Source organism: Chionomys nivalis, chromosome 19, assembly GCF_950005125.1.
Source record: "Chionomys nivalis chromosome 19, mChiNiv1.1, whole genome shotgun sequence".
NCBI lineage: Eukaryota > Metazoa > Chordata > Mammalia > Rodentia > Cricetidae > Chionomys > Chionomys nivalis.
This window is the reverse complement of record NC_080104.1, coordinates 55,741,882-55,766,462: the sequence shown is the minus strand read 5'-3', so window position 1 is coordinate 55,766,462 and position 24,581 is coordinate 55,741,882. Positions and strand designations below refer to the sequence as shown.

At 55.0% G+C, this 24,581-nt stretch overlaps 1 protein-coding gene across 1 annotated transcript; it reads left to right on the top strand.

Annotated features, from left to right (window-relative positions):
- On the top strand, positions 1-22,323 carry Pfkl (phosphofructokinase, liver type). The gene is made up of 22 exons (XM_057751460.1): positions 1-170; positions 4,616-4,689; positions 8,372-8,449; positions 8,881-9,070; positions 9,613-9,778; positions 10,299-10,343; positions 10,593-10,701; positions 12,459-12,554; positions 13,793-13,885; positions 15,075-15,200; positions 15,995-16,059; positions 16,603-16,666; positions 17,460-17,606; positions 17,909-17,979; positions 18,614-18,701; positions 19,209-19,361; positions 19,798-19,962; positions 20,194-20,255; positions 20,393-20,504; positions 21,284-21,383; positions 21,467-21,572; positions 21,886-22,323. The coding sequence occupies exons 1-22, from the start codon at positions 86-88 to the stop codon at positions 22,031-22,033; spliced, it is 2,343 nt and encodes a 780-aa protein (XP_057607443.1). The 5' UTR covers positions 1-85; the 3' UTR covers positions 22,034-22,323.
- Positions 22,324-24,581: the final 2,258 nt, after the last annotated feature.

Below are 24,581 nucleotides of genomic sequence, written 5' to 3'. Positions count from 1 at the left end.
GCGGCACTGGGCGGGGACAGGCGACAGCGGCTAGAAACGTAGAACGGCGGGAGAGGAGCTCGGGCTCCTGGTCTCCGCTGCCACCATGGCCACCGTGGACCTGGAGAAGTTGCGGATGTCGGGGGCTGGCAAGGCCATTGGAGTGCTGACCAGTGGTGGCGATGCGCAAGGTGATGGGGCGCGAAGGCATGTTTATGGGTGGATCCGGGGTTTCTGCCTGTCCTCGGGCCCCTCCGTCTCGTCCGCCGTCCCTCGCCCTGGGACCTGGAGATACGAGGCCAGCCATCCTCCCTCGGGGGCACCGCAGCTCCAGGTCCCTGTCCCCAGACTCCACCCCCAGGTCGCTAGCGTACGTGCGGCAGGCCACGGGCCCTGGCATGCCCCGCCCTCGCGCTAAGTCCGCCGGGCTTGGGGGTGTGTCTGCGCGGCACGCAGACCTAAGGCACTCTGCTGCTCCTTTCTGGGCCACACGTGTTAGTACCTCACCGAGGTGCTCCTGGCCGAATCCCACAGCTCAGAAGTTTGAAAGGACCAGGGACCCTATACCCTTCTCCATGCAGCCTCTGATTCCCACTCTGTCTGCACTGGGATGGGGTGAGGGTAGGGCAGGCTTGCCCACGTGCCTTCGCCTGGGCTGTTTCCTGTCCCTTGGCTGGAGGCCTAGGTGGAGAACAGAGTAGTGGTACATCGAGCGGGAGTTGGGGGTGGGGGGACGTTCGGAGTATCTCTTAGTGAAGATCTGTTCTCACTCCTGTAACAGGGCAAGCACCCCATGGTTATTTGCTCAGGGTCCACACTCTGCCTGGCTTGGGAGGAACTGCTTCCTCTCAGGCCCTCTTTTCGTGGCCTGATTCCGTACTGATTGCCGAAGTCTCTGATTCCAGTTGGGCACAGCTGGAGAGCAATGCCATTCAGTTGACGGGAGTGGCGGGGGAGACGGGGAGAGAGACTGAGGAAGACACGTGGTGCTTCGAGGGGCTTAGCTTCCCTGACGCCGGCAGCTGGGTTTGGTCATTTCCTTCCAAAGAGTTCAGGAAAAACACACACGCCCCCGACCACCCAGCCCTTATCTAAGAGAAGGGTGGGGGTTAAGGAAGACAGGTGGACGCCTATTAAAAGCGTGGTTGCTAGCCCAGGAAGGCAGAAAAGGTCGTGCGGACTCCCAGCCTGTTGGAAATCTCAGATTCCTGTGGAGTCCCCTGGGCCTGGCGGAGGCTGCCAGGCTGCCAGCATACCCTCCTTCAAGGCTGTGGCAATAGAGTATAATAGCTCAGTGCTGGCACTGAGAGTGGGCTGGGGACCTGAGGAAGAATCATTCATGGTAGGGACCCCAAGAGAGGTCCTGACTGGGCCCATCACCCATTAGATAGGCGCTTCAGCGAGGCCAGGAGAACCTGAATCCCATTTGCAGGGCTCCTGGCTCTGGCAGGCATAGGCTATCCACCTTAGGCACCTATCTGAACAAAGGAGTTCCCAGGGTCTGAGAGATGGTAATATTGCATGGTGTCTGTGGGTGTGGAGTTCCTGCTGCCTTCCTTCTGAGGAAGCTGCCAGGCCATGACCACCAGGGTGACACACATGCTGTTTGTTTTGGAGGCTGGTGGAGGGGCTAGACTCAGGACTTCCTGGTCAGGTGAGGGTAGGCAGAACCTGCTGACATTTTCACTTGGGCTCCAGGGCAAGTTCTCCACAGGCTTTCCCAGAATCCTCTCTGAGTAGGGCCAGTATCAGTGGGCAAGGAGCAGCAGCTGACATCGTGCCAGAGTGGCACCGTCTGTTGCCTAAATGCTGGAAGCTGCCTGTGGGTGTGTTCCCCAGGCTAGTCAGCTGCTGGGCTCCTCTTGCCTTCTGTGTGCCCATAGTGGCCTCATGAGCCCTCGGTGGCATTGACTAATGAGAGCTGGAGAATGGACACCCAGACGCTCTCACAGAACCCCATCTGCGTGCACTGAACATGTGAACACCAGTTCTCCTCACCGATGGAGGCAGCCTGGGCCCAGACCCGGAGTCCTGGCCTAGCTAGAGATGACCAGCTCCTTTGGCCTGACCCAGGCAATGCCGCTGGCCTATGAACTGGCCTGTGAAAAGTTTTCTCTTTTCCTCCCAGCCAGGCAGGAAGACCTATGGTTTCCAGGCCCCAGTCTTTCCCTTCCTGTTGGCCTAGAGTCGTGCTAGGGAGCTGAGGAAGGCTGTTTTGTCCATCAATGTCTATTTGACCAGAGTAATTTGTTTAAAGGTAACGACAGGTAGAAAAACAAAACAAAATCTATCAACCAAAAGACAGCACCAACAAACCAGCCTGGCTGACCTCAGTCACATCCCAGCGTAGGCACTTAAGTTCTCTGGCCATCTCTTCCAGCTCCTTTCTTGGACCTGAACAACTTGGACTGTGGTCAGCGTAGGCTCTGATTTCCTGTTTGTGCTACAAGCCGCCTGCATTTGCTGGGTCTGGGATCGGATGCAGTTCTGTTAGCTGATGAAGAACACTCTGGTAGGCCCAAGATCATCTCTTGGTGCCTGTAAAATACCTTGTTTTGCCAGAGGTTATGTCTCTGAGGTTTATTTTTGTAGCAAATATAGAACCAGGCTTTGGCTCTGCACAGGGCACTCTGAGTGCCAGCTGATAGACAATTGCCTCCTTCTGCTGATGGCCCTTTGATTGGGTCTGGTCTTTGCCCAGTTTATTTTGAGAAGGAAAAGGCAAATTAAAGGGCAGCTAAAAAGACCTTTTAGCTGGGTGTGGTACCTTAGGCCCATAATTGCAGTAATTGGGAGGCTGTGGCAGGAGGATTGCTATGAGTTCTAGACTACCTATAAAATGAATTGTGGGGACAGTGGAACACAGAGGGTGGGGCCCAGACCTCTGCACAGTCTAGCATATAGAGCAGTGGTATGGGCACCTAAGATGGCAACCTCTGGCCATACCCTGCCACCTGGGCTTCAGTTCATAGCACAAAGGATGCACCAAGCTTAGGGGTCTCCCTGTCCTCCAACCCCAAATTCCTAGGCTGTCAGCAAAGTTATTGGCACTCTACAGAGTGGTTCAATAGTAACAGGAGCTGACTGGTCTGTGGTGGGTGGTGGTACACCTCTTTAATGCCAGCATTTGGGAGGCAGAGGCAGGAGGAAGGAGCTCTCTGAGTTCCAAGACAGCCAGGGCTATACAGAGAAACAGAGAAACCCTGTCTCCAAAAAAAGGGGAAAAAAAGGCGGGGGGGAGAAAAAGGAATTAGTAACAGGAACCCTTTGCCAAAGCAGCTTCCTTGTGGTCCTCAGGAACATCTACTCTCCCAGGCCCCATTGCAAGGGTCCTGTTTCAACAAGAAGGACAGTGCTTGGTTTGGCACCTGTATTGTTTCTGGGACTCAATGTAGGTTTTATTTTACAGTGTTTTGAAGCATTTACAAGAAAGGGGTACACTGCACCTGATATGGTAACATAGCCCTGTGCTGTCCCCCTACCCAGCTGCCTGATGAGATGGCCTTGTCAGCTGACACAGGCCTTTGCAGGAGCCAGAGGTGACTAGGGGTTGTACTCTGGGTCCCTCACCTCTGACATCTCCAAACTCTATCCCCACCCACTGGGCCTGCTGGCCTGGGCTAAGGGGAGGGAGGAGGCATGGTGGTGTGTACGCAGAGACTGCTTGTTCGTTTCCCAGCCACTCTGACCCGAATAATCACACAAAAACTGTATTAATTACAACACTGTTTAGTCTATTAGCTCAGGCTTCTTATTAACTAACTCTTACATTTAGATTAACCCATTTCTATTAATCTGTGTATCGGCACAAGGCTATGGTTTACTGGTAAGGGTCCGGCTACAGTGGTGGCTGCTGCAGACTTACTAACCCAATCTCCCTTGCTGCTCCCACTCAGGTGAGAGCAGGGGGAGCCAGCAGCCCATGCCCAGCCTCTGCTTTGGGCACCTCTGACTTTCTAGGCCTTGGTGCTCAGCTCTCCGGGTGCGTGGGATGTTCCCGGCTCCCTCCGACTTCAGCCTCAGCAATAATACTTCCATCTGCTATGGGATGGGAGGCATTTGCTACTTCTGGACCAATGCCCTTTCCTGCTGTGGGTCCTGGGCAAGTGGGAGGCAGAGCAGAACCAGCATTTCCAGTCTGAGGTTTGAGAACAGGGGAGGCAACCTCTCAGCTAGGGACATCCAGTGACCCTTTGTGCTTGGCACTGAGACCCAAAGGGCAGGGTGTGGCTAGAGCGGGCAGCGTGGCCTATGGTGCTCATGTCACCTTCCCTCTCATAGACTACGCTAGTCTATGGCAGAGGTCTGGACCCGTTCTCTGTGTTCCGCTGTTCTCATAGTTCCTAGGCCCCATGGTTAGCACCGATTCTGTGGGTCTCAAGAATGGGGGCTCTGCTGGCTGAGTCCAGGGCTTCCTGTTGCCATGGATAGAGCAGCAGAAGCTGGGGACTAGGAGTGAAAGGAAGCCAGGCCCACTCAAGGGCGGCTGCCACTCTCCACAGCTTTCTAAGTGTTCCGGGGAGTAGTTGAATGCCAGACTCTAGTTTCCTGGCTCCGAGCCCACTGGGATGGGGGTGCCCTGGGAGTGTTCAGTTCTCTCTACCTGGACTGATGGCGTGTTCCAACTCCCTTACAGGTATGAATGCTGCTGTCAGGGCTGTGACGCGCATGGGCATATATGTGGGGGCCAAAGTCTTCCTCATCTACGAGGTAAGATGGCGTGTGGTGGAGGTTTGGTGGGGGGTGAGGTGGGAGGAGCCTATGCTGAGGTAACTTGTGTGCACCTACATGAAACACATTTTTCTGTGGTACAGGACAGTGTGTTCTGTTCTGGTCACCTTGGAAGCTTTCAGATGTCTGGACTTGGACTAATGGGTTGAGACAAGGCATCTGCAGAATGAGACATATTACGGGGTTGGTGCCCACTGATACTTGTCCCATAGCCATGGCTGGACATTGTTCAATGATGGAGGCCTCAGTTATGGAAGGAAGTTCACTAGGAGACAAGCCAAGGACTACAAGATCAATGCGGGAGGGTCCAGGCTCTACCTGTGCCAGCCCTGCTTTGTCTCTTGCTATCCAGTAGCACAATCAATCTCCCCAGGTCTTTATCAGCGTAGAGCCTTAGGGGCAGAACCCCGCCCCTTCCCTGGGCTACACTGTCTATCCTGGTCGGTTCTGTCATTGTGGCCTATAGGAGGCAAGGTCAGGGTGAGGGGCTCCCTAACGTTGTTGCTTCCGGTGGACACTGCAGTCTGTGAGCCATTTTCTCTTTTCCTCTTCCCACCCTCTCCCTGAGTGTCTTGTCTTCCTTCTCCCTCCCCAGGCTCCAGAATTCCCTTTATTATCTTGTGGGTTACATAGTTTTTCTTTTTATATACAATGTAGCCAACTCTCGCTGTTGCTTTCCTCTTCATAGGGCCTCTGCCGCTCCCTCTCGCCTCTGGGTGTGTCCTTGTGCCTTTGTCCTGGCCCCAAGTTATGGCAGGGCCATAGCCAGTCTTCTGCTCTACAGATGTGCGGGAGGGAGAGATAGTGGGGGCTCCCCCCTAGTACAGAAGATACTGCTCCCTCTCTGAGTGCAGGCTTCAGGCTTGGATGGGGGGGCACCCTGCAAATGCTGCAGTGGAATCTCGGAGATCTGAGGCACCGGAGCCTGGCAGCTGTGACTGAGGATATGGGGGCTCCCAATGGGGAGAGCTAGGTCCAAGCCATATGTGAAGTCCTTTTCCTTAGGATCCTGGCCTCTTCGGTGAAGTGGGAATACAGAAGGCCAGGTGTGTATGGTATGTGCCTTTAATCCCAGCGCTCGAGCTGCAGAGGCAGAAGGATCTCTGTGAGTTAAGGGACCAGCCTGATCTATGTAGCCAATAAATACATAAATATGAGTTCTCCCTCATGTCCTTATGGGTGGAGGTCTCCTAATGACTGTGTAAGTAAGTGGGGGCTGCTTTGTTCTCTTGGACCTTTCGGCTTGGGGTCCTCTAGGAGGAGAGGGGCCTAGACTTTACGGTGGTCAGCAGCAGCATAGAGGGAAGCACAGAGATGCTGCCCCTCTTCATCACTGCAGGGCCCTGCAGAGTGCCCCTCCTCTTCAGAGACCTCTATACAGACAGCACCAAGAGTCCCTACTTCCAAATAGAGAGGAATTTCAGAGAGAGCCAGTGTGAAGCCGATGGGCTTAAAAAGAGACATTTTAAACAGAACCAAGCACCCCTAAGAGTATGGGGGAGTATCAGTGAGGGATCCTCAAGGGATCTATTTATTTATTTATTTATTTATTTATTTATTTATTTATTTATGAGACAGGGACAGGGTTTCTCTGTAGCTTTGGAGCCTGCCCTGGAACTCACTCTGTAGACCAGGCTAGCCTTGAACTCACAGATACCTGCTTATCTCTGCCTCCCAAGTGCTGGGGTTAAAGGCATGTGCCACCACCACCCGCCAGAAACACAGATTTAAGTTCCCCCCAAAATTCCATGTTGCAATGCAGGAGCGGTTTCATGAAGTGTCGCAGTTTTACAGAACAAAGAAAGGCATAAATCAAGGCCAGTTTAAAATACATTGGGGGAGGGGGTCAGAGAGGCGGTTACAGGGTGTCAGGGGAACTCTTCTATAGGCCCAGGTGCTATTTGATGGGCCAGTGGGAGCTGGTGGTCTGCTGAGCTAATGGATTCCCAGAGGTTGTTATCTATTAGACTCAGGATGTTAGTTCTGATACTTACAGTGATGGGCCTCTGGGCCGGAAACTGCCCACCGTCCCCATGTCCCTGCCGCTCTAACCAATCGGTCTCTGCACATACAGATTCTTGTCGGGAATCCTTGTTGACACTTAGCAGGTGATTTTGTTTAACCAGTGGTGTCTGAAGTCTTCAGGCGTGCACATTAATTAATGGTCTCACTTTTTTCCTTTCACGGCTGGAGGTCTTAGGGGCCCAAAGGAGGTACAGTTGGCCTGGCTTGAGCTAGGAGAAGCTACTTACTCCTCAGACCGGGGTGCCTTGTCCTCCTGTGGCTCCTGAGAACCTTCTGGTTGGATTCCAGAGGTGGAGGCAGAGCTGCTTTTGTGGCTTCTGGGTCCTGAGCTGACCCTTCACTGTGATGTTTTCTGCGCACCCTCTGGGGCCTTAGCACTTAGCTAGGGAGGAGCACAGGCCAGAGCTGAGCTGGACAGACCAGGCCAAGCATGGCATGCCCACTTCTCCCTGGTGCTGGAAGGCCAGGAGTGTCCCCTGAGGAGTTTGAACTACGTGGTAGAGGCTGTCCATCTTGTCTTACTGTCTTGCTGCGACAAGACACCATGAGCACAGCAACTCTTATAAAAGAAAGTATTTAATTGGGGTGGCAACTTACAGTTTCAGAGGTTCAGTCCATTATCATTGTGCTGGGGAATCATGGTGGCGTGTAGGCAGGCATGGTGCTGGAGGAGTATCTGAGAATCCTTCATCTTGTAAGAAATAGGAAGCTGACTGACAGGAACAAAAGACCTCAAAGCCAGCCCCCACAGTGACAAAGCCATGCCTCCTTATAGTGCCTCTCCCTTTGGAGGCCATTTTCTTTCAAACCATCAGACTTACCCATGTCCGTCATGTTTAAAGCCCTCAGACAGCATTTGTGGTAGAGGCACCTGGCACCTTGCTGTCTGATGAACAGCAGCAGAGGTCAGCAAAGAAGCCAAGTGGAATTCCCACGAGGGTCCGGTCCATAACCTCCAGCATGAAAAATAAGTGCTGTCTAGAACTGTGGAGTGTACTGCCCTGCGCTGCTATGCTCTGGGGTGAAGATTGGCCACAAGTACCTGGGGACACATAGGACACTCACTGTCTCTGTGGCTGCTCCCACATTCATGGGACTTGTGAATTCTCCCTTGGGTATGGGCCTTTCCACTCAAAATACATGTCCCCCTGGGGAGTAGTGTGTGTGTGTCCCTGGCAGCCTGATTTTGGCCTTAGAAATTAGGTGTTACATATGTCCATGGGTAGGGGAGGGTGTCACACTATGTTGTCACGTAGCAGGAAGCTCTCATAGTCCCCTGAGACCACAGCCGGGTCGTTTCCACCACTCACACTGGACAGATCTCTTCTGAAGGACATCGGGCTTCCCCAGGGGCTTCTGTGTCCTGGCCTTGTCTCTCCTATTTGGGTGCAGTGATATGAGCTCTGCTTGGGGACAGTCCTCAGGTGTCTGCTTGCACTACGAGCATGCACTGAGTGTTTTCCTCTGTAGTAATGGACTCCTGCGCATGTCGAGCATGTTTGGAGTCTGGCATCAGCTGCTGGGCCTGTGAGCAGCAGGGTTTGTGGCTGGGCTTCTTGAGCCAGCTCACTGTGGTGAGCACAGTGCTGCTGGCTACAGTGGGGCTGTAATCTCATCTGTCCGTCTTTGCTTTCAGGGCTACGAGGGCCTTGTGGAAGGAGGTGAGAACATCAAGCCAGCCAACTGGCTCAGTGTTTCCAACATCATCCAGCTGGTGAGACTTGAAGTCAGATGGCTCCTTCCCACCCCGGCAGTGTTTGAGCATGTGTGGGTGTGCACACGCATAGAGACACTCAGATACTACAGAGATCTCATGGGTGCACAGACATGTAGACATGTCAAATGACAAACAGACAGACACACACACACACACACAAGAGGCAGTAGTATAGACTAGGGAGGCTGTGGTGGGTGGTGTGTGTCATGTGATGTGTGTTCTTTCTAGTTCTAAGACTTGTGGATATTTCCCAGACCCAAAGTTTTGGACTTAAGGAGAAAGGCCAGAGAGTAGGGGGAACCACACAAGGTACTAGAGACTTTTCGCTCTAATTCTGTGGGGTCCACCTTGTCCAGCAGTGGCTTCTCTCTGATGCCTCCTGGGACCTTCTGCCACCCCACCTAAAGGCCCCTTCCTCTTCCATGCAGGGTGGCACCATTATTGGTAGTGCCCGTTGCAAGGCCTTCACTACGAGGGAAGGACGCCTGGCAGCAGCCTACAATCTACTCCAACATGGCATCACCAACCTGTGTGTCATTGGTGGGGATGGCAGCCTCACGGGTGCCAACATCTTCCGCAATGAGTGGGGCAGCCTCCTGGAGGAGCTGGTGAAGGAAGGTAGGTCGTGTGAAGCTGGCTCTTACCTAGCTCTGGAAGTAGCTGGAGGTCGTCTCTTCCAGGACAGCTTCTGATATGGGATAGTCTGCTGTGGCCAGGTCAGCATGAGCCCACCGCTCCTGGCCTCCAAGAGCCCTCGAGATCACAGGTGGTGTCCCATGTTCTAGTATAGCATGTTCCTGGTCATGTGATGGCCGTGCTTGTAACTGATTCCTAAGAGAGTCTGGTGCGGGACACTTGCAGAGGTGTAGCCTTGGCTCGGGTGACGTTTGGCTCAAGTCCCAAGGTTGCCGCTTAGAAGGTGACATTTCAGCCATTCTGTGTCTCCTGTGGGAAACCTGGAACACAGGGGGTCCCTCATGGTCTCCTGGAGGCTTTCTACTGGGTGATGAGGCATTTGAGAGGGGCTGAGTTAGGCCTGGGGCTCTGCTGGGCTATACCCCTTCTTATAGATAGATGGTGGATGATGGAGGAAAAGGTGTGGTGGTTGAAGCAGCTGGTCGGGTCGCAGCCCTCGCCAAGCCTGTTGTTCTCTGGCACAGGTAAGATCTCAGAGTCCACGGCTCAGAAGTATGCACACTTGAGCATCGCCGGGCTGGTGGGCTCCATCGACAATGACTTCTGCGGCACCGACATGACCATCGGCACGGATTCAGCCCTGCACCGCATTATGGAGGTCATTGATGCCATTACCACCACTGCCCAGAGGTAAGTGGGGACCCATGCTAACAAGTCTCGCTTGGGGGATGGCGCTATGTCCCATCATGGTGGTGAAGTTGGCCTCATAGGGGCTGCCATAGCGGGCAGTGGAGCCGGTAGCCAGTGGGCTCTATAGCAGTATTTTTAACTCTTGGCTTTTAGGCCAGTACCCTCTGCTGAAGGAGATGCTGGGGTGAGCCCCCACCCTTCTAGGTGTCAGTGCGACATTGGCAGTGCACCCTAGCTGTCAGAGGCTACTGCACTCCGGGGTGGTGGTGCCCCTGAAGGGGATGCTTGGGCTCTAACCAGGGGTCACCAGGTTTGGGTCAGGACCAGGCTCTCAGGATGGTTGAGAACTGTCTCGAATATTGATGGGTGTCTTCTAGCCCAGGGAGCAGGTAGCCCTGAGCATGAGGAGGTGGGCACTGTCCTCGGTCAGCACCCCTATCTTCTCGGTATAGTCTGGTGGGTTAAGATGTGTGGCGTACGAGACCTGGCCCTGTTATCTCCACTCATTTTGTCTCTGCAGTCACCAGAGGACCTTTGTGTTGGAGGTGATGGGGCGTCACTGCGGGTAAGGAGACTGGCTTAGTTGGTGGGGAGTGCTGGGGCACCTGGGGGCAGTGGGGTGCGGGTAAGGAGACTGGCTTAGTCGGTTGGGACACCTGGGGGCTGCTGGGGACAGTGGGGTGTGGACACATAGTGTCTGGCATGCACCAGTTGGTCACTTAGTGTTATGAGTATGAGGGAGCCCTCGTGGGCACCAGGGAGGAGAGAGACAGGGAGGAGGCCCTGAGCAGGCTTGGTCCCTCTGCTCCTCCAGATACCTGGCGCTGGTGTCTGCGCTGGCCTCAGGGGCTGATTGGCTGTTCATCCCTGAAGCACCTCCTGAGGATGGTTGGGAGAACTTCATGTGTGAGAGGCTGGGCGAGGTGAGTGGCCAACAGGGATTTCTACTTCAGCCACTTGAGAATCAAAGAGGCAGGTGTCCCTGGGACCCTGTTCATTCTATCACTGGTTCAGCAGCACCTGCTGGCACCCTTTGGGGGATCTGGGGGAGGGTCATAATGTTGACTGTTGGATGCTCATGCCTGTGTGAGGGTCATGGCACTGACCTCTGGATGTGCTTGCGGGAAGGTCATAGCACTGATGGCTGGATGGGCCTGGGGGAGGGCCACACTGCTGACTTCTGCATGTGCAATGTGAGGTTCACAGTGCTGACTGCTGGACACACCAGCAGTCCTACCCATTGTGGGCAGAGCCAGTGGGCAAAGATGTTCAGACCACGGTCTGGGTTCATCTCTGTGGCCAGTGCAGGGAGCATGGCAGATTTGTTTCTTGGAGTGCTGGCACTAGCTCTGAGAGGTGGCCTCATAAACTCAGGCCTCAGCAATGACCCTGTAAGAAAGGTAACCCTGTAAAGGCCCAAAGGGTAGGTGAGGGGCCTGGGGGCTTTTCTACCAGGTCTGTGCTCCCCTGAGGGTGGTGAGTTCTGATCCAGGAAGTGTCTGGATGTGTCTGTGGGTGGTATCTGCCGAGTCCCAACTTGGGGACCCTGGAAGCAAGAGAAATGGGGTGCCCGGTAGGAGAGCCCCTCTGAGAGAGCTGGGGAAGGTGGCTGGTCCCTTGGTCTGGAGCAGGCAGTTTGGTACATGACTCTTGAGATGAAGCTGAGGTGACTCTGGCATAAGCAGGTATACTCTGCTCTGCAGAGGACCCATACAGACAGGGTGGGGCCCACTTACCTATCTGCTCAGTGACTATATGTAAGGGGATGGGCTTGAGCCTCAGGTTTTTGGTTCTTTTCCCCTGAAGATGTAGGCATTTCCTGCCTTGTCCATTGCTCAAGTTGAAGGGAGGGGAGGAGCCTCGCTATTAGATTCTGCCTGCAGTCTTGGCCTGGAGGTCTGGCTCCATGCCAGCGTCACCTCCTCCTCTCTGTAGCTCTCTAATGCCCTCTGCTATAACCGGGTCTCTCACAAGCTGCTTCCAGCAGCATGCGTTCTCTGCTAGCCTGTGCCATACCAATTCTAGGTCAGCCTCGGCTGTGTTGTGAGACTGTCTCACGAGCTGCTTCCACCCTGCCCTTACTGAGGCTCTGGGTGTCAGTGCAGCCTGCAGGCTGGTGCATCATGAAGGTCCGTGTGTCGGATCACTGAAGGGAGAAGCCGAGGAGCGAGCGTGCTCTGTGATGGTTAGATTAGCTTATGACACTGATTCACCTAGGGAGAGCTCTTGTTGGGCCTCCTGGGTCCCCTGTGCTAAGTGTAGCCCTCCCATTAGTTCCGGTGTAGAGAGTGGATCAGAACCCCACGGCTGTTGGTTGGTGGTGGAAGGTTCCCCCGTTGAAGGATGCAGAAACAGCCTGAAAAGGGACATGAGGGTCTCTAAATTAGCTACCTGCAGGAATGGTTATTTCTGGTCTGCCCCCTGCAGACACCCTAGCCAATACCCGCTCATCCCCTGTCGCCACTCCCTAGCCTATTGCTTGCTGCCCTCCACGAGGACGGTGTGGTCCTGGTTGGCTGGCCTCGGCTCTACCATGCACTCCAGATCTCTTTCCCTCTTTCTTGTCCTTGGTCAAGTGGGTTGTAGATAGTGTCCTAGACCCCTGTGAGGCTTGCTGTCCCCAATGGGCATGTGCTGTGAGTGGTCCATGGCTGGAGAGTGAGCCCAGTGTCTCTGATAGACGCGGAGCCGCGGATCGCGATTAAACATCATTATCATCGCAGAGGGAGCCATCGACCGGCACGGAAAGCCCATTTCATCCAGCTATGTGAAGGATGTGAGTATAACAGCCTCCCGGGGCAGGACAGGTCCTCTCCAGTCCCCCCAGCTCCAGCCGTGTCTCCTGCAGAGGCCCTGCTGGTCCTAGGTTGGCCCCTCCCTGGGCTGAAACTGGCACTGGGAGATGCTTCCTCCTCTTGACATTGTCAGTTGTGGGGGGGCTGGCTGGGGTGTCCAGGGAAGCTGAGGACTCAGGTCTGGTCCAAGTCATGGTCCCTCTGTACTGTGAGCCCCAATCCTTTGGGTCCTGACTGTATTCAGTCTGTCTCTGGCTGGGCCCCTCAATACCCTAGTGTTAGGTCTTAGCTCTGTGAGCTCTCCAAGTGATGGAGTCCCCACCCTCCACTCCAGACTCAGCACTCAGCAGTGTGGATTTGCCCGATGTGTTGCACACCTGTAATCCCATGAGGCAGAAGGAATGTGAGTTCTGTGCCAGCCTGGCATTCATACAAATTCTAGGCTAGCCCTGGCTTTGTAATGAAAATTTATCTCAAAACAAAGCTAAGCAAAACTAAACAGAACTAACACCTGGGACTGAAGAGCCTGCCTCTAGCCTCTGGTGGCGGTGGGCATCCCCTGGGAAAACACAGCCCCCCTCCCCGCCTTGGTGTTCCTACCTTTGCCCCCGCCCCCTCTGCCAGTGATTGTGTCCCCATATCTTCTGATTCTGTGCCAAGACTCTAACCTATTTGCTGATCTGTCTCTACCTAGGCCCCCTGAACCATGGGGGTTCAATGAACGCTGAGTAGAGAGGCCAGAGAGTACGTTCAGTGTTGAATAGCCAGGGCCATGGGCCATGAAACATAACCAGCCCTGGATGCACAGATGTACCTCCGTATGCATGCACACATGGACCTTCCGTGCACACACACATGGTCTTCACATACACATTCGTACTCACATGAGCTCCAGGCTTGGATGCTGTAGCATGTTTCTTAGACTGGTTCTAGGGACCCTCAGGCCTGTTTGTAAACCTAAGGCTACACTTGTGGACCATGGAGACTGAGCCCATGGACAAAGCTGGGCAGCAACTGCTGCAGAAGCCTACAGACCCTCTGCTCTTTTTTGTTTTTTTGAGACAGGGTTTCTCTGTGTCGCCCTGGCTGTCCTGGAGCTCACTCTGTAGACCAGCCTGGCCTTGAACTCACAGATCCACCTGCCTCTGTCTCCTGAGTGCTGGGAGTAAAGGTGTGTACCATCACTGCCTGACTGATCCTTTACTCTTTTGACACATAGCTGGTGGTTCAGAGGCTGGGCTTTGACACCCGAGTGACCGTGCTGGGCCATGTGCAGCGAGGAGGGACACCCTCAGCCTTTGACAGAGTTCTGGTATGTTTACGAGCTTGTGCAGGGCAATATTTGTGTGTGTGCTTGTGTGTGCATGCTCACTGACTGAGCTGGCTGTCTCTTGGCTGCTCCAAATTCCTTCTGAGACTGCTGCTGAATGAATATCATATCAGAGCCAAAAGGAAACAGGTTCTTTGCCATGAAGGCCAATGCATGTCCAGGCCTGCACATGTGAGGACTAGTAGTCTATGAACAGTCGTGCCAGAGGTCTCCTGACAGACAGGACTGTGTAGATGTGAGACCAACTGGTGCTGGCTTGACCCCTGCGTACACCACATCCACTTTGCCGAGCCAAGAACCCCAGTATGCCATCTCCCTGGCCCTATGGAAGAACTAACTGGACACAGACCCATGGAAAGGGGCCTCATTGGCTCGTCCAGTCCTCTCCACTCTACATGAAACTTGAGTCTCTCAAGAGGCCAGGAGAGTCCGAGACTTGGGCACAAGGCCAATACCACCCACCAAGATCTAAAATGTCCTGAGATCACTCTGCCAGGCCAATGCCCTGGAAGCTGGTGAGAGTGTGAGGTGCCTAGGCAGAGGCAAAGGCCAAAGGAACATCCATCTCACCACAGTTTGGCTGGCACCAGAGTGCCAGCATTTTTATGCCAGTTCTGAGTCCAAATATCTACTGGGTAATGCTAGGGGACACACCTGCGTGAGGAGCAGATCTTTCATGAGTCCTTCATTCCTGTCTGTCTGTCTGACTGTTCTCTCTGCTGTACTAGAACCTGCAGCTGTGCTCTGTCCCCCTGTAGCGCAGTTCTTTGGCATTTTGGGTGTCTCAGCCTATCAGCCCACGTTAAACACCCCTATATATCAGGAGAGTGTGACAGAGGCTCCAAGTGAAGAACATTGTGGAGGAGCCCTGGAGCCCTGGCTGTCCTTCCCTGCCACTTTCAGCCCAAGTGCCCTTGAGCAAGCCCTCCCACCGGGCCCACGAGCCAAGCTGTGGGGACTCTGATGGGGCCTGACTGGCCATTGTGACTATAGCTCATGCCAAGGCACCATGATGTGAGAGCCTGGACCAGCGTGGCAGAGGCTGAGAAAGCTGGGGCATGAGCCACAGAGGGCTGTGCGGTTTGCGGAGCGGATGGATGACTGGGTACACTTGTGTACCGTGGGGTGGGCTGTAGCCAGCCTGAGCCGTGCTGTACCCTCTCGTGTGCAGAGCAGCAAGATGGGCATGGAGGCTGTGATGGCCCTGCTGGAGGCCACACCTGACACACCGGCCTGTGTGGTCAGCCTCTCTGGGAACCAGTCTGTGCGGCTGCCTCTCATGGAGTGTGTGCAAGTGGTGAGTGCTGTCCGAGGGCCTCTGTCCGAGTCCTCTGCTTCTGTATATATTAGAGGGTGGGACATAGGGTCGCGGTGGGGGAGGAAGGGGTTTCTGGTCTTCAGAAAGTGTGGAGAAGCTGGTCAGAAGGAAGTCTGGAAGTGGGCACGTGTACGCAGGGAGCAGGGACAGCGACACCTCAGCTTCTTGGGGGTGGTGGCATTGGGTAAGTGACTAGGTATTTGAGATTATGGTGGGAAGGAGAAGAATGGAATACTGGGTACAGCTGTGGCAGGTTGGGGGGTGGTCAGTAGGTAGCCAGAGCAGGGACCCTAGGGTGGAGCACACATAAAAGCAGAAGGACTGTGAGGCCAGGCTGGGAGATGCTGACTTTTTCCTCGGGGGTGGGGCGGGGGTGGGGCTCTGTGGCTGGGGGCAGGTATACAGGGAACACTAGGAATGCTGGATGCAGAGGGGAGGCTTGGTCCCGATCCTCTTAGGAAACCTACCATGCCCAGCCCTGCTTCAGGCCATGCTAGGTACTGGTTATATGTCTGGGGGATGGGGGTGGGGTGGGGAATCCTCCCATTCCCAGGGCTTTCCAGGCTCTGAGGGGTTTGAGGCACAGTGAAGCACATGACTGGTTTGTCCCTAGCAGGGGAGGACTCATGTCTGGGGCCAGGTGGGCCTCTTGGGCTTCCTGAAAACTGGGCTTAGGACATGAAGGTGTTGGGAAAGAGCCCCTTCTCGAGCCCGGCAGGCTGGGTCTGTGCAGTCCGGCCTCCGTGACCACCCAGCTCCCTTTTCTCTTTAAGACAAAGGAAGTACAAAAGGCCATGGATGAGAAGAGGTTCGACGAGGCCATCCAGCTCCGTGGCAGGTAAGGGTAACCAGCCTTTAGGGCAGTGGGGAGGTGGGGGTGAGCCTGGACCTGCATTTGCTGACAGTGCATTGCACGTACTGGGCCCTGCTCCCCTCGGCACTCTGCACTAGTACCCACTGTTGGAGGAGGTGAGGGGAGGTAGTGCCTGTGATGGCGGTGCCAACTGTGAGGTGTGGGGCTGCTGTGCCAGGGAGGGACCTACAGGGTGTAGGTGTTGGGGGTAGTGGTACTGCAGGATGGACAGAGGTTACAGCCAGCTTTGGATGTGCTCTACTGGAGGACAGGGAGGGCCAGCTGGTATGCAGACTCTAGTTCTTGGTGGCATGGGGTGCCACCTCCTACAGGCACCTGGCCCCATAGACTCGACTAATATATTCTGGCCGAATGCCCAGGCCAGGGCCTTTGTCAGAGAGGCACATATGTGCCCGTGCCCTGCTCTGACTGTTGAGCTGTTGGTCCCATGCCTCCCTGAGTTCATGGCTGTGTGCGGCTGCAGGGATGATGTGGGGCTGTGGGCTTCATCGTCTCCTTCCTTTCTAGGAGCTTCGAGAACAACTGGAAAATTTACAAGCTCCTTGCTCACCAGAAGATCTCTAAAGAGAAGGTAAAGAAGAGGGTGGAACCCATGGTCTTGGTGGTTCTGCTATCTTCCGCTTCCTCCTGCCCCGCTGCTGCCCTGGCTCATGGGGAGCCGAGTTCCGAGTCTGGGGCTGGGGTGTGGCTGGCAGCAACTCCTCCTTCCTGCCTTAGGTTTTAGCCATGCTCCGAGGGCTGGACTCAGCTTTGCTTGTGGCCACAGGGCCCAGCTATATCACAGGCTAGTGCTTCTCCAGGGCTGTAGAATGACACGGCCCCAATGGAACTTGGGGGAGGTGCTGGTGCGTCAAGCTGTTCCCCCACAGCTGAGAACCCCAGGGAATGCTCTCCAGAGCAAGAGCAATGAAAGGACCATTCCTGCTACTCTAGGGACCAGGACAGGGCCCACTGGATACTCTGAGCTGGCACACTGGATCATATAACTTATATCACTTTATATCAACATAGCAGCAAAGCCGGTGCTCCTGCTCTTGGCAGAGCATAGCTGCTGTAAGATTGGGTGCCCCCCCCCCCCATGGCTGTACCACCTCTGTCTATGGGTGGCTGATGCCTGGGGGCTTTGAAACAGCTGTTTACCCAGCCCATTAGGCTGTGCCTGTGAGCCTGGCTCTCATGCTGTGTGTCCATTTATTACGCCAGGAGACCTTGCGATGTATGCAGGACCTGTACCCTCTCATTTATTCTTTCCCAGACCTTTCTGGAATGAACAGGACAGATACATTACTGCCAAGGGAGCTGACGGGGTGGCTAGCATTCGGGCTGGCTAGGGTTCCATCTGTCATTTCTCTTTTTCCCTGAAGTCCAATTTCTCCCTGGCCATCCTGAATGTGGGAGCGCCCGCTGCTGGCATGAATGCAGCTGTGCGTTCAGCCGTGCGCACTGGCATCTCCGAGGGACACACAGTGTATGTCGTGCATGATGGTTTCGAAGGCCTGGCCAAGGGTCAGGTAGGTGTCATGGTGATGCAGGTGATGGCTGGGGCCCTGGGCTCAGCCACTCACATTCAGAGATCTGAAGGGTGTTGGATGTGTAAGCACAACAGTCCTTCCTGTTCAGGGACGTGAAGAAAGGTGATAGTCCCTGGGGAGGGGCTGGTTGCCCTGGGAGTGGGAACTATGGGACTCTGTCCTCCTAATCAGCCCTGAGACCCAGATCCCTGCTTTGAAGAGATTTCAGCATTGACATTGTGTGTCCCCTACCTGAGGGGTCACACTGGGCCACCTTCCTGAAGCCATGTTTGTCCTGGCAGGTGGAAGAAGTAAGCTGGCATGATGTGGCAGGCTGGCTGGGGCGTGGTGGCTCAGTGCTGGGGACCAAGAGGTGAGTAGCTGCGTCCTGGATGGTGTGCAGCCTAGCTGATGGGGCAGGTAGAGACTGGTCCTGAAGTTGGGAGTTGGCCCCTTGGGGCTACAGCCCTAGGTGAGCCGGGTAGAGGGAACTGCCCAGTTTCTCATGCCTGCCCTGCAGTGTGGGGACCCGGTAGGAAGGCAGCTGGAGCATATGTGTCCCTTATGAGAGATGGGTTGTTCCTTCTGGCTGTGGCTGTGGTTTTTATCTCAAGGTCTGGTGGTCTTAGGATGGGTTCAAGGTCCTCCACAGAATTGGCATGGGGTGGTGTGGTCACTTTGTGTGGTGGTGGCAAGTTGTCCAGTCCAAGTCTGTGGAGCTACAAAGGCTGGAGAAAGCATCCCTTCCTGTTACCCACCTCAGCCAGAAGGCTGCCAGGCAGAGGGTTGGCTATGGCTAGCCAATGCCCAGTGAGGTTGTTGAGTAAGCACCCAGGCCTCTCATGCTGGCCCCCAAATCTCTATCCCATATCAAGCCTCACTGAGGGGCCCTTTGGTGACCGATCTCCGACTCTGGAAAAGGCCAAGCCGTGTATTTTCTGAGGTGAACGCACTCTTGTTTTGTGAGCTGCGTGCCCCTCTCCAGGCTGATGTATCTCCTACCACAGGACGCTACCCAAGCTCCACCTGGAAGCCATTGTGGAGAACCTCCGCGCCTACAACATTCACGCCCTGCTGGTTATTGGTGGCTTTGAGGTGAGGCTTCTTATTTTGGGTCGCTATGGGTGCTGCTGTACCCTAGGGCTGGAAGTGAGGGCCTCCAACATGGGCCTTGGGTTGGGGCAGCCAAAGGGTCAAAGCTGTTGTGTGTAGGGTTGGGGCTGGAGTTTTTACCTTCTGAAGTACAGTTAGCCTAGTGCTAGGCAATCACGAGGGAGACGGGGAATAGAAGGCCTAGAAAAGGAGGTAGAGAGGAGGAGGAACGAGGCCTGGGGGGAGGTGTGTTGATGCCGTGCTCTGGTGCTTGGTGAGTCTTTGCCAAATGATAAACGTGAACGCTGGGTAGGATCCTGATTTTCTGGTAGTACTAGTGTCTCTAGACAGCTTCAGGCCTCCATCCAGCTCTCAGGTGGGAGTAGACTGTGCCAACCTAGGATCAGATATAACCATCAATAGGAGCAGGGCATGATGGCTCCCTAGCCCTGGGGGAACCCTGCCTCATCCCGCCCCGCCCCCTGCCTCTCTTCCCTTTCTGCCCCGCAGGCCTACGAGGGTGTGCTGCAGCTGGTGGAGGCACGGGGGCGCTATGAGGAGCTCTGCATCGTCATGTGTGTCATTCCGGCCACCATCAGCAACAATGTGCCCGGCACTGACTTCAGCCTGGGTTCAGACACAGCCGTCAACGCTGCCATGGAGGTGAGGTGTCCTGGAGAGTCCAGTCAGGCCATGGGTGGGTGGCTTCGTGGCTCCCCTAGCCCCTGCCCATGGGATGACAGTGATAACCAAAAGTGGTTCTTCACTGCTCTCTGCACCCCCACCTGTGAGCCCCTGAATCTGTGCACACCCAGCGAAGGTGGCCCAGGCTCTGTCCTATCCAGCTGTCATGGGTCCTGTGTAACAGTGTCCTGTGGTCCATAGGAGGTGAGAAGGATGGACATAGAGGATTCTGTCTATCCTCCCTGCCCTTTTGTTTTTGAGTAAATGTCTCATTCTATAGCCCAGGCTGGATTAGATCACTACATAGCTCAGGCTAGCCTTGAACTTGGAGTAGTTCTAGCTAAACCTACCAACTACTAGGATTATAGTAGTTAGCTGCCGTGCTGGGCTCTGACCACTCCCTTGATCCCTCCAGAGTTGTGATCGCATCAAGCAGTCAGCCTCGGGGACGAAGCGTCGTGTGTTCATCGTGGAGACCATGGGAGGCTACTGCGGCTACCTAGCCACGGTGACAGGCATTGCCGTGGGGGCTGATGCTGCGTACGTCTTTGAGGACCCTTTCAACATTCATGATTTAAAGGTGAGCCTGGGCCCGCTCTTGTTCTCTGCAGCTACCGGTGAATCTGGCCGGTTCCCTCCTGAGACGGAAGCAGACGGCTCAGGATGGGAGACGCTGTATGAGCGAGAACATTCACCTTTTGCAAGTCGTGCGGTGTCTCAGCCTCCTTGCCTCACCCTCCCACTGAGGTGGCTGGGTCCCACGTACCCTGCTTTTCTTCCCACCTCGTCACTCACCTCCTCTCCTTCCCAGGCCAACGTGGAGCATATGACAGAGAAGATGAAGACAGACATCCAGAGGGGCCTGGTGCTCCGGTGAGGCTGCTGCGGGTGCTGGGCAGGCAGGTCACAGAGCCTGGGAGTTACCACCCTCCACCTATCCTACTCCACCTGTGCCTGGCCTGGGGAACCCAGACTTGGGGCAGCCTCAACCGCCTTGTGTGCCTCCATAGGAACGAGAAATGCCACGAACACTACACCACGGAGTTTCTGTACAACCTATATTCCTCGGAAGGAAGGGGCGTGTTTGACTGCAGGACTAACGTGCTGGGCCACCTGCAGCAGGTACAACTCCGAGGGTGGTTCCCCGGCCCCAGAAGGGTTCCCATCTCCATCCCCGTGTTCTTCTCTGGGGGTCCTGGGAGGACCCAGGAGAGAAAGAGAGAGAGTGTGTGTCCTTCATGCATGCCCCGAGAAGGTGCTTGTCAAGCTGTTCTCATTCTCAGCACTCTGGGTGGAAAATGTTCTCATCTCTCCTTCACGGAGAGAAGACTGTGGGGCTGAGAGCCAAGCCTGGCACTTGGGCCCTGGGATGAGCCCTCATCTTCTGGGAGGCGGCCCAAGCCTCTGTCATCCTGTTACGTCTCCCTGGCCTATTCCCTTACCTACTAAATAAACCCTATTGGCTTGTGCTGGCTTTCAGGAGGCCTGGGGTGGGGCCATGGATCCTGAGCCCCAGGGGTCCTTTCTGGTCTCTGGATTGGAATGGCTTCTAGGCTGCACTTTAAGACCCTCCAGGGGCTGGACGGTGGTGGCGCACGCCTTTAATCCCAGCACTCGGGAGGCAGAGGCAGGTGGATCTCTGTGAGTTCGAGACCAGCCTGGTCTACAAGAGCTAGTTCCAGGACAGGCTCCAAAACTACAGAGAAACCCTGTCTCGAAAAAAAAAAGACCCTCCAGGTTATAGGAAGAGGCCTGATGGCAAGAGATCAGAAGTGGTCATGCTCGCTGCAAGGACACAAGGAGACAGTCACGGCTCATGTGCTGGCTTAGGGCCCCCTTAGTGTCCAGTCTCCTTTGGGGCTTGGTTAGCTCCAGGGATAAAGTTTGGCCTGTGTTTCTAGGGTGGTGCTCCAACCCCCTTCGACCGAAACTACGGGACCAAACTGGGGGTGAAGGCCATGCTGTGGATGTCGGAGAAGCTGCGGGATGTCTACCGTAAAGGTAGGTGGGGTGAGCTGGCCCGACATGGCTCTGTGAGGGTCTCTGGGGGCATGGCCTTGCCTACCGCATGTCTGTCTCCATAGGACGGGTGTTCGCCAATGCTCCGGACTCGGCCTGTGTGATCGGCCTGCGGAAGAAGGTGGTGGCCTTCAGTCCGGTCACAGAGCTTAAGAAAGATACTGATTTTGAGTAAGTCCTTTTGGAGCTGCATGGAGAAGGAGGGTCCCAGGAGGCCCAGAACGTCCCTGACAGGGCCCTTGTCAGACTTTAAAGAGCAGAGTCTTGTCAGGGTGTTCTAAGACCAAAGCGGGGCCGTCTGGGAGGGTCTGTGATGAGCAGGCTGATTAGCCTGTGGCTCTTGCACCTAGCTCCACCTCAGGAGCATTTCCCCCACCCCCGGCCAGAGGAATGGGGTGCCCAGATGTGTGCCATATACCGCCCTGGTCACAATAACACCGGGATTACGGGACTGCGGGGTTCAGCTTCTCATCTGTCTACCCAGGCACCGTATGCCACGGGAGCAGTGGTGGCTGAATCTGCGACTGATGCTGAAGATGCTGGCGCACTACCGCATCAGCATGGCGGACTATGTGTCTGGGGAGCTGGAGCATGTCACACGCCGCACCTTGAGCATAGACAAAGGTTTCTGAGGCCACCGTCACCACCCTTCCTGCTTTCCCGGACTCTCTCCCGTCCAGTGCCAGCCACGGATTCCAGCACTGAGGGGAGCTCGCAAGGAACTCGGAGCCGACGGCTGGAGGATGGGGGTCTAGTGTGCTGCCCTGGGCCTTCGCTCCCCTAGCCACCTCCAGGACAGAGCACCTGGGGAGCCCTCACCTTCCAGCCCCGGCTGGGCAGACCCACTTTGCCTCTCCCTCACTGGTCAGCTGGCTGCCTCACACGTACTTTTTTATTTTAGAAATAAAGTCACATGACTAGAGCCTGCTTACCTGGACAGCATGACCTGAGGAGTCCAGGGAGAGGGTTGTCAGGATCCATGTGCTATTATGCAAGATCAGATGGTAGGGGACCCCCCCCCGGGTGGGGCACTAAAAAGGGCCAAGAAGAGTTACAAAGCCTGGTGTGGGCCCCACACCTGCCCCCTGAATAGCTGGGGTCTCAGCCTGTGGACAGTGAACCCTGGGTCTGGAGGGGAGATTGTCACTGTCAGTATAGTGTTCCCAGCTGGCTGCTGACCTCCAGGCGGTTCTTGGGGCCTACAGGCTGGCTCCTTAGAGAAACCTGTGAAGGTCAGAGCCCTGGCTACCCCCACTGCAGGTCCTGCTCCAGTCCACTGGCCAGGGTTTCTGTGTGAGCCACTGCTGGGTTCATTCCCTGGAACGGCTGGATGTTTACAGTAGATGGAGGCTGTTCTCCTGCCTGAGGATATGGAGGTCAAAGATTGTGGGTTTTTTTGGCTTTGTGGGCCTGTTGGCCACATGGGTTTGGTGGTTGCCCTGGGTAAGGGTCTCCCTATGGGCCTGGACTTTTCAGGCAGCTTTAGGAACCAGATGAATTGCTTCCCCCTTGGCTGCCTTAGTCTCAACCTAAAGGGCAGTGGGTCTGGCTGGACTAATGAGACCAAGACAAGAACAAGCACTCACATAAATGACTGCTACTTCTCAGCCTCTGGTTCCCATGCTGCTCTTTCCCATACGTTGGCCCCCAGAGGACAGACCACAGTGGGGCAGGGCCTCCCTCTGGTGCCCAGAGTACTGGGGATGGCAACAGTGGTTTGATACCCAGAGCTGGCCGGGCATGTTATCACTGTTGTGCTTCCTGGGTCTTGAGACCCCTGAATAAATCTTAGGGTGATCAGGGAACCTTAGGAAACATTCCCCAAAGCATGACAGCCGACAGGCTTACCCATTGCACTAGCCCTCTGCAGCCCTGCTTGGTGGCAGGCCAGTGTTCCCGAGTCACCATGTCACACTGGTTCACATATGTGGACTCAGAACCCAACATGAGGAGCAATAGGAAAGCACCTTGCATCTCTTCCAGTAGCATAATAATATCTAAGCCCTTGCCCCAGCAGCCATCAAGAGTCCCCAGCATCCTGTGGCCTCACATTCTTGATGTCGTCTTGTCTGATGACATGAACTGGGTGATTCCGCCTATTGGGATGTCTGACCCTTGTGAAGACTAAACAGGGTTGGGGTAAAGGGAGCATGTTGCATCAATGGCTTGGCTGAGATAGGCAGGTTCTTTCTAACCCTGTCAGCTTGCCCAGCCCAAGAAGGGGCAACATCTGTAAGGGCGTCATCTTCCCCAAGGCTATGCTCAATGGCTGCCCACTCTACATAGCTGCTGCTGTATGCAGCTTTGCACAGTAGAGGACCGACCTCTCTTCCTAATGGGTGTTCTCATTTTGCAGCGGTTGTAAGGGATGACCCAAGTACGGAGTAAGAGTGGACCTTCCAGGGAAGGTCTGAGACCAGGCCTGGCCATGGAACTCAGGGGTGCTGGTCACAGACTCTTCAACAGAGGAGAAACTGCAGCATGTCTTTGATGTCATGATGCTCTGCTCAGAGTGCTGCATGGATGCAGGTGCTGCCGGGAAAGCATGCAGCTGAGATGCCAATGGTTGGCCCCATAGGTCACTGCAAAGCTGCTGTGGGTCTTTTCCCCAGGCAACATGCCAGCTGCGCCCATCTGGCTGGAGTCCCAAGAAGTCAGTGTCCTCAAGGCTGCTGGGAGAGGGGTCCAGGACCCTGGAGGATTTGTGTCTTGAGCAACTAAGTCTGTATTATGGCTCTTAAGGAACAGAATCAATGGAAGGTATATATACTGTAGAAGTGGGTTTGCCAGACTGGTTTACACAAGTGGGCTGGATGGCCATCTGCATGTGGGAGAGGCTGAGAATCTGGTAGCTGTTAAATTCATGCCTGCATGTCTCAGCAGCCCCAAGCTGTTGCCGAGTGCCTGGAGGTTTCCTGGAAAGTCTCTGGTCTTCAGTTCACACTGGAAGCTGAGAAAGTTGGGTTTTGGATTCTGCTGTCACTAGAGGAAGGTAACAGCACAAAGGGCTGGCAGGCAGCATTGCCTTTTCACTTGGACCACTTTATATCTGGGCTGCCTGCTAGGGGGTGCTGCCACTCTGGAAATGGCCTCTAGGCCATCATAAGGTTCTCCTTCTCCCCAGCTGTCCGGTTCAGGAGTCCCTGCTGGGGGACACATGCGCTTGCTCCAGAGTCACCG

Excerpts from the sequence above, each read along its gene's own strand:
- Pfkl (XM_057751460.1), top strand. The coding sequence starts at position 86 with ATGGCCACCGTGGACCTGGAGAAGTTGCGGATGTCGGGGGCTGGCAAG. Across the intron at positions 17,607-17,908 it reads AAGGCCTGGCCAAGGGTCAG|GTGGAAGAAGTAAGCTGGCA; the intron begins GTAGGTGTCATG and ends TTGTCCTGGCAG. Across the intron at positions 21,384-21,466 it reads GCGGGATGTCTACCGTAAAG|GACGGGTGTTCGCCAATGCT; the intron begins GTAGGTGGGGTG and ends CTGTCTCCATAG.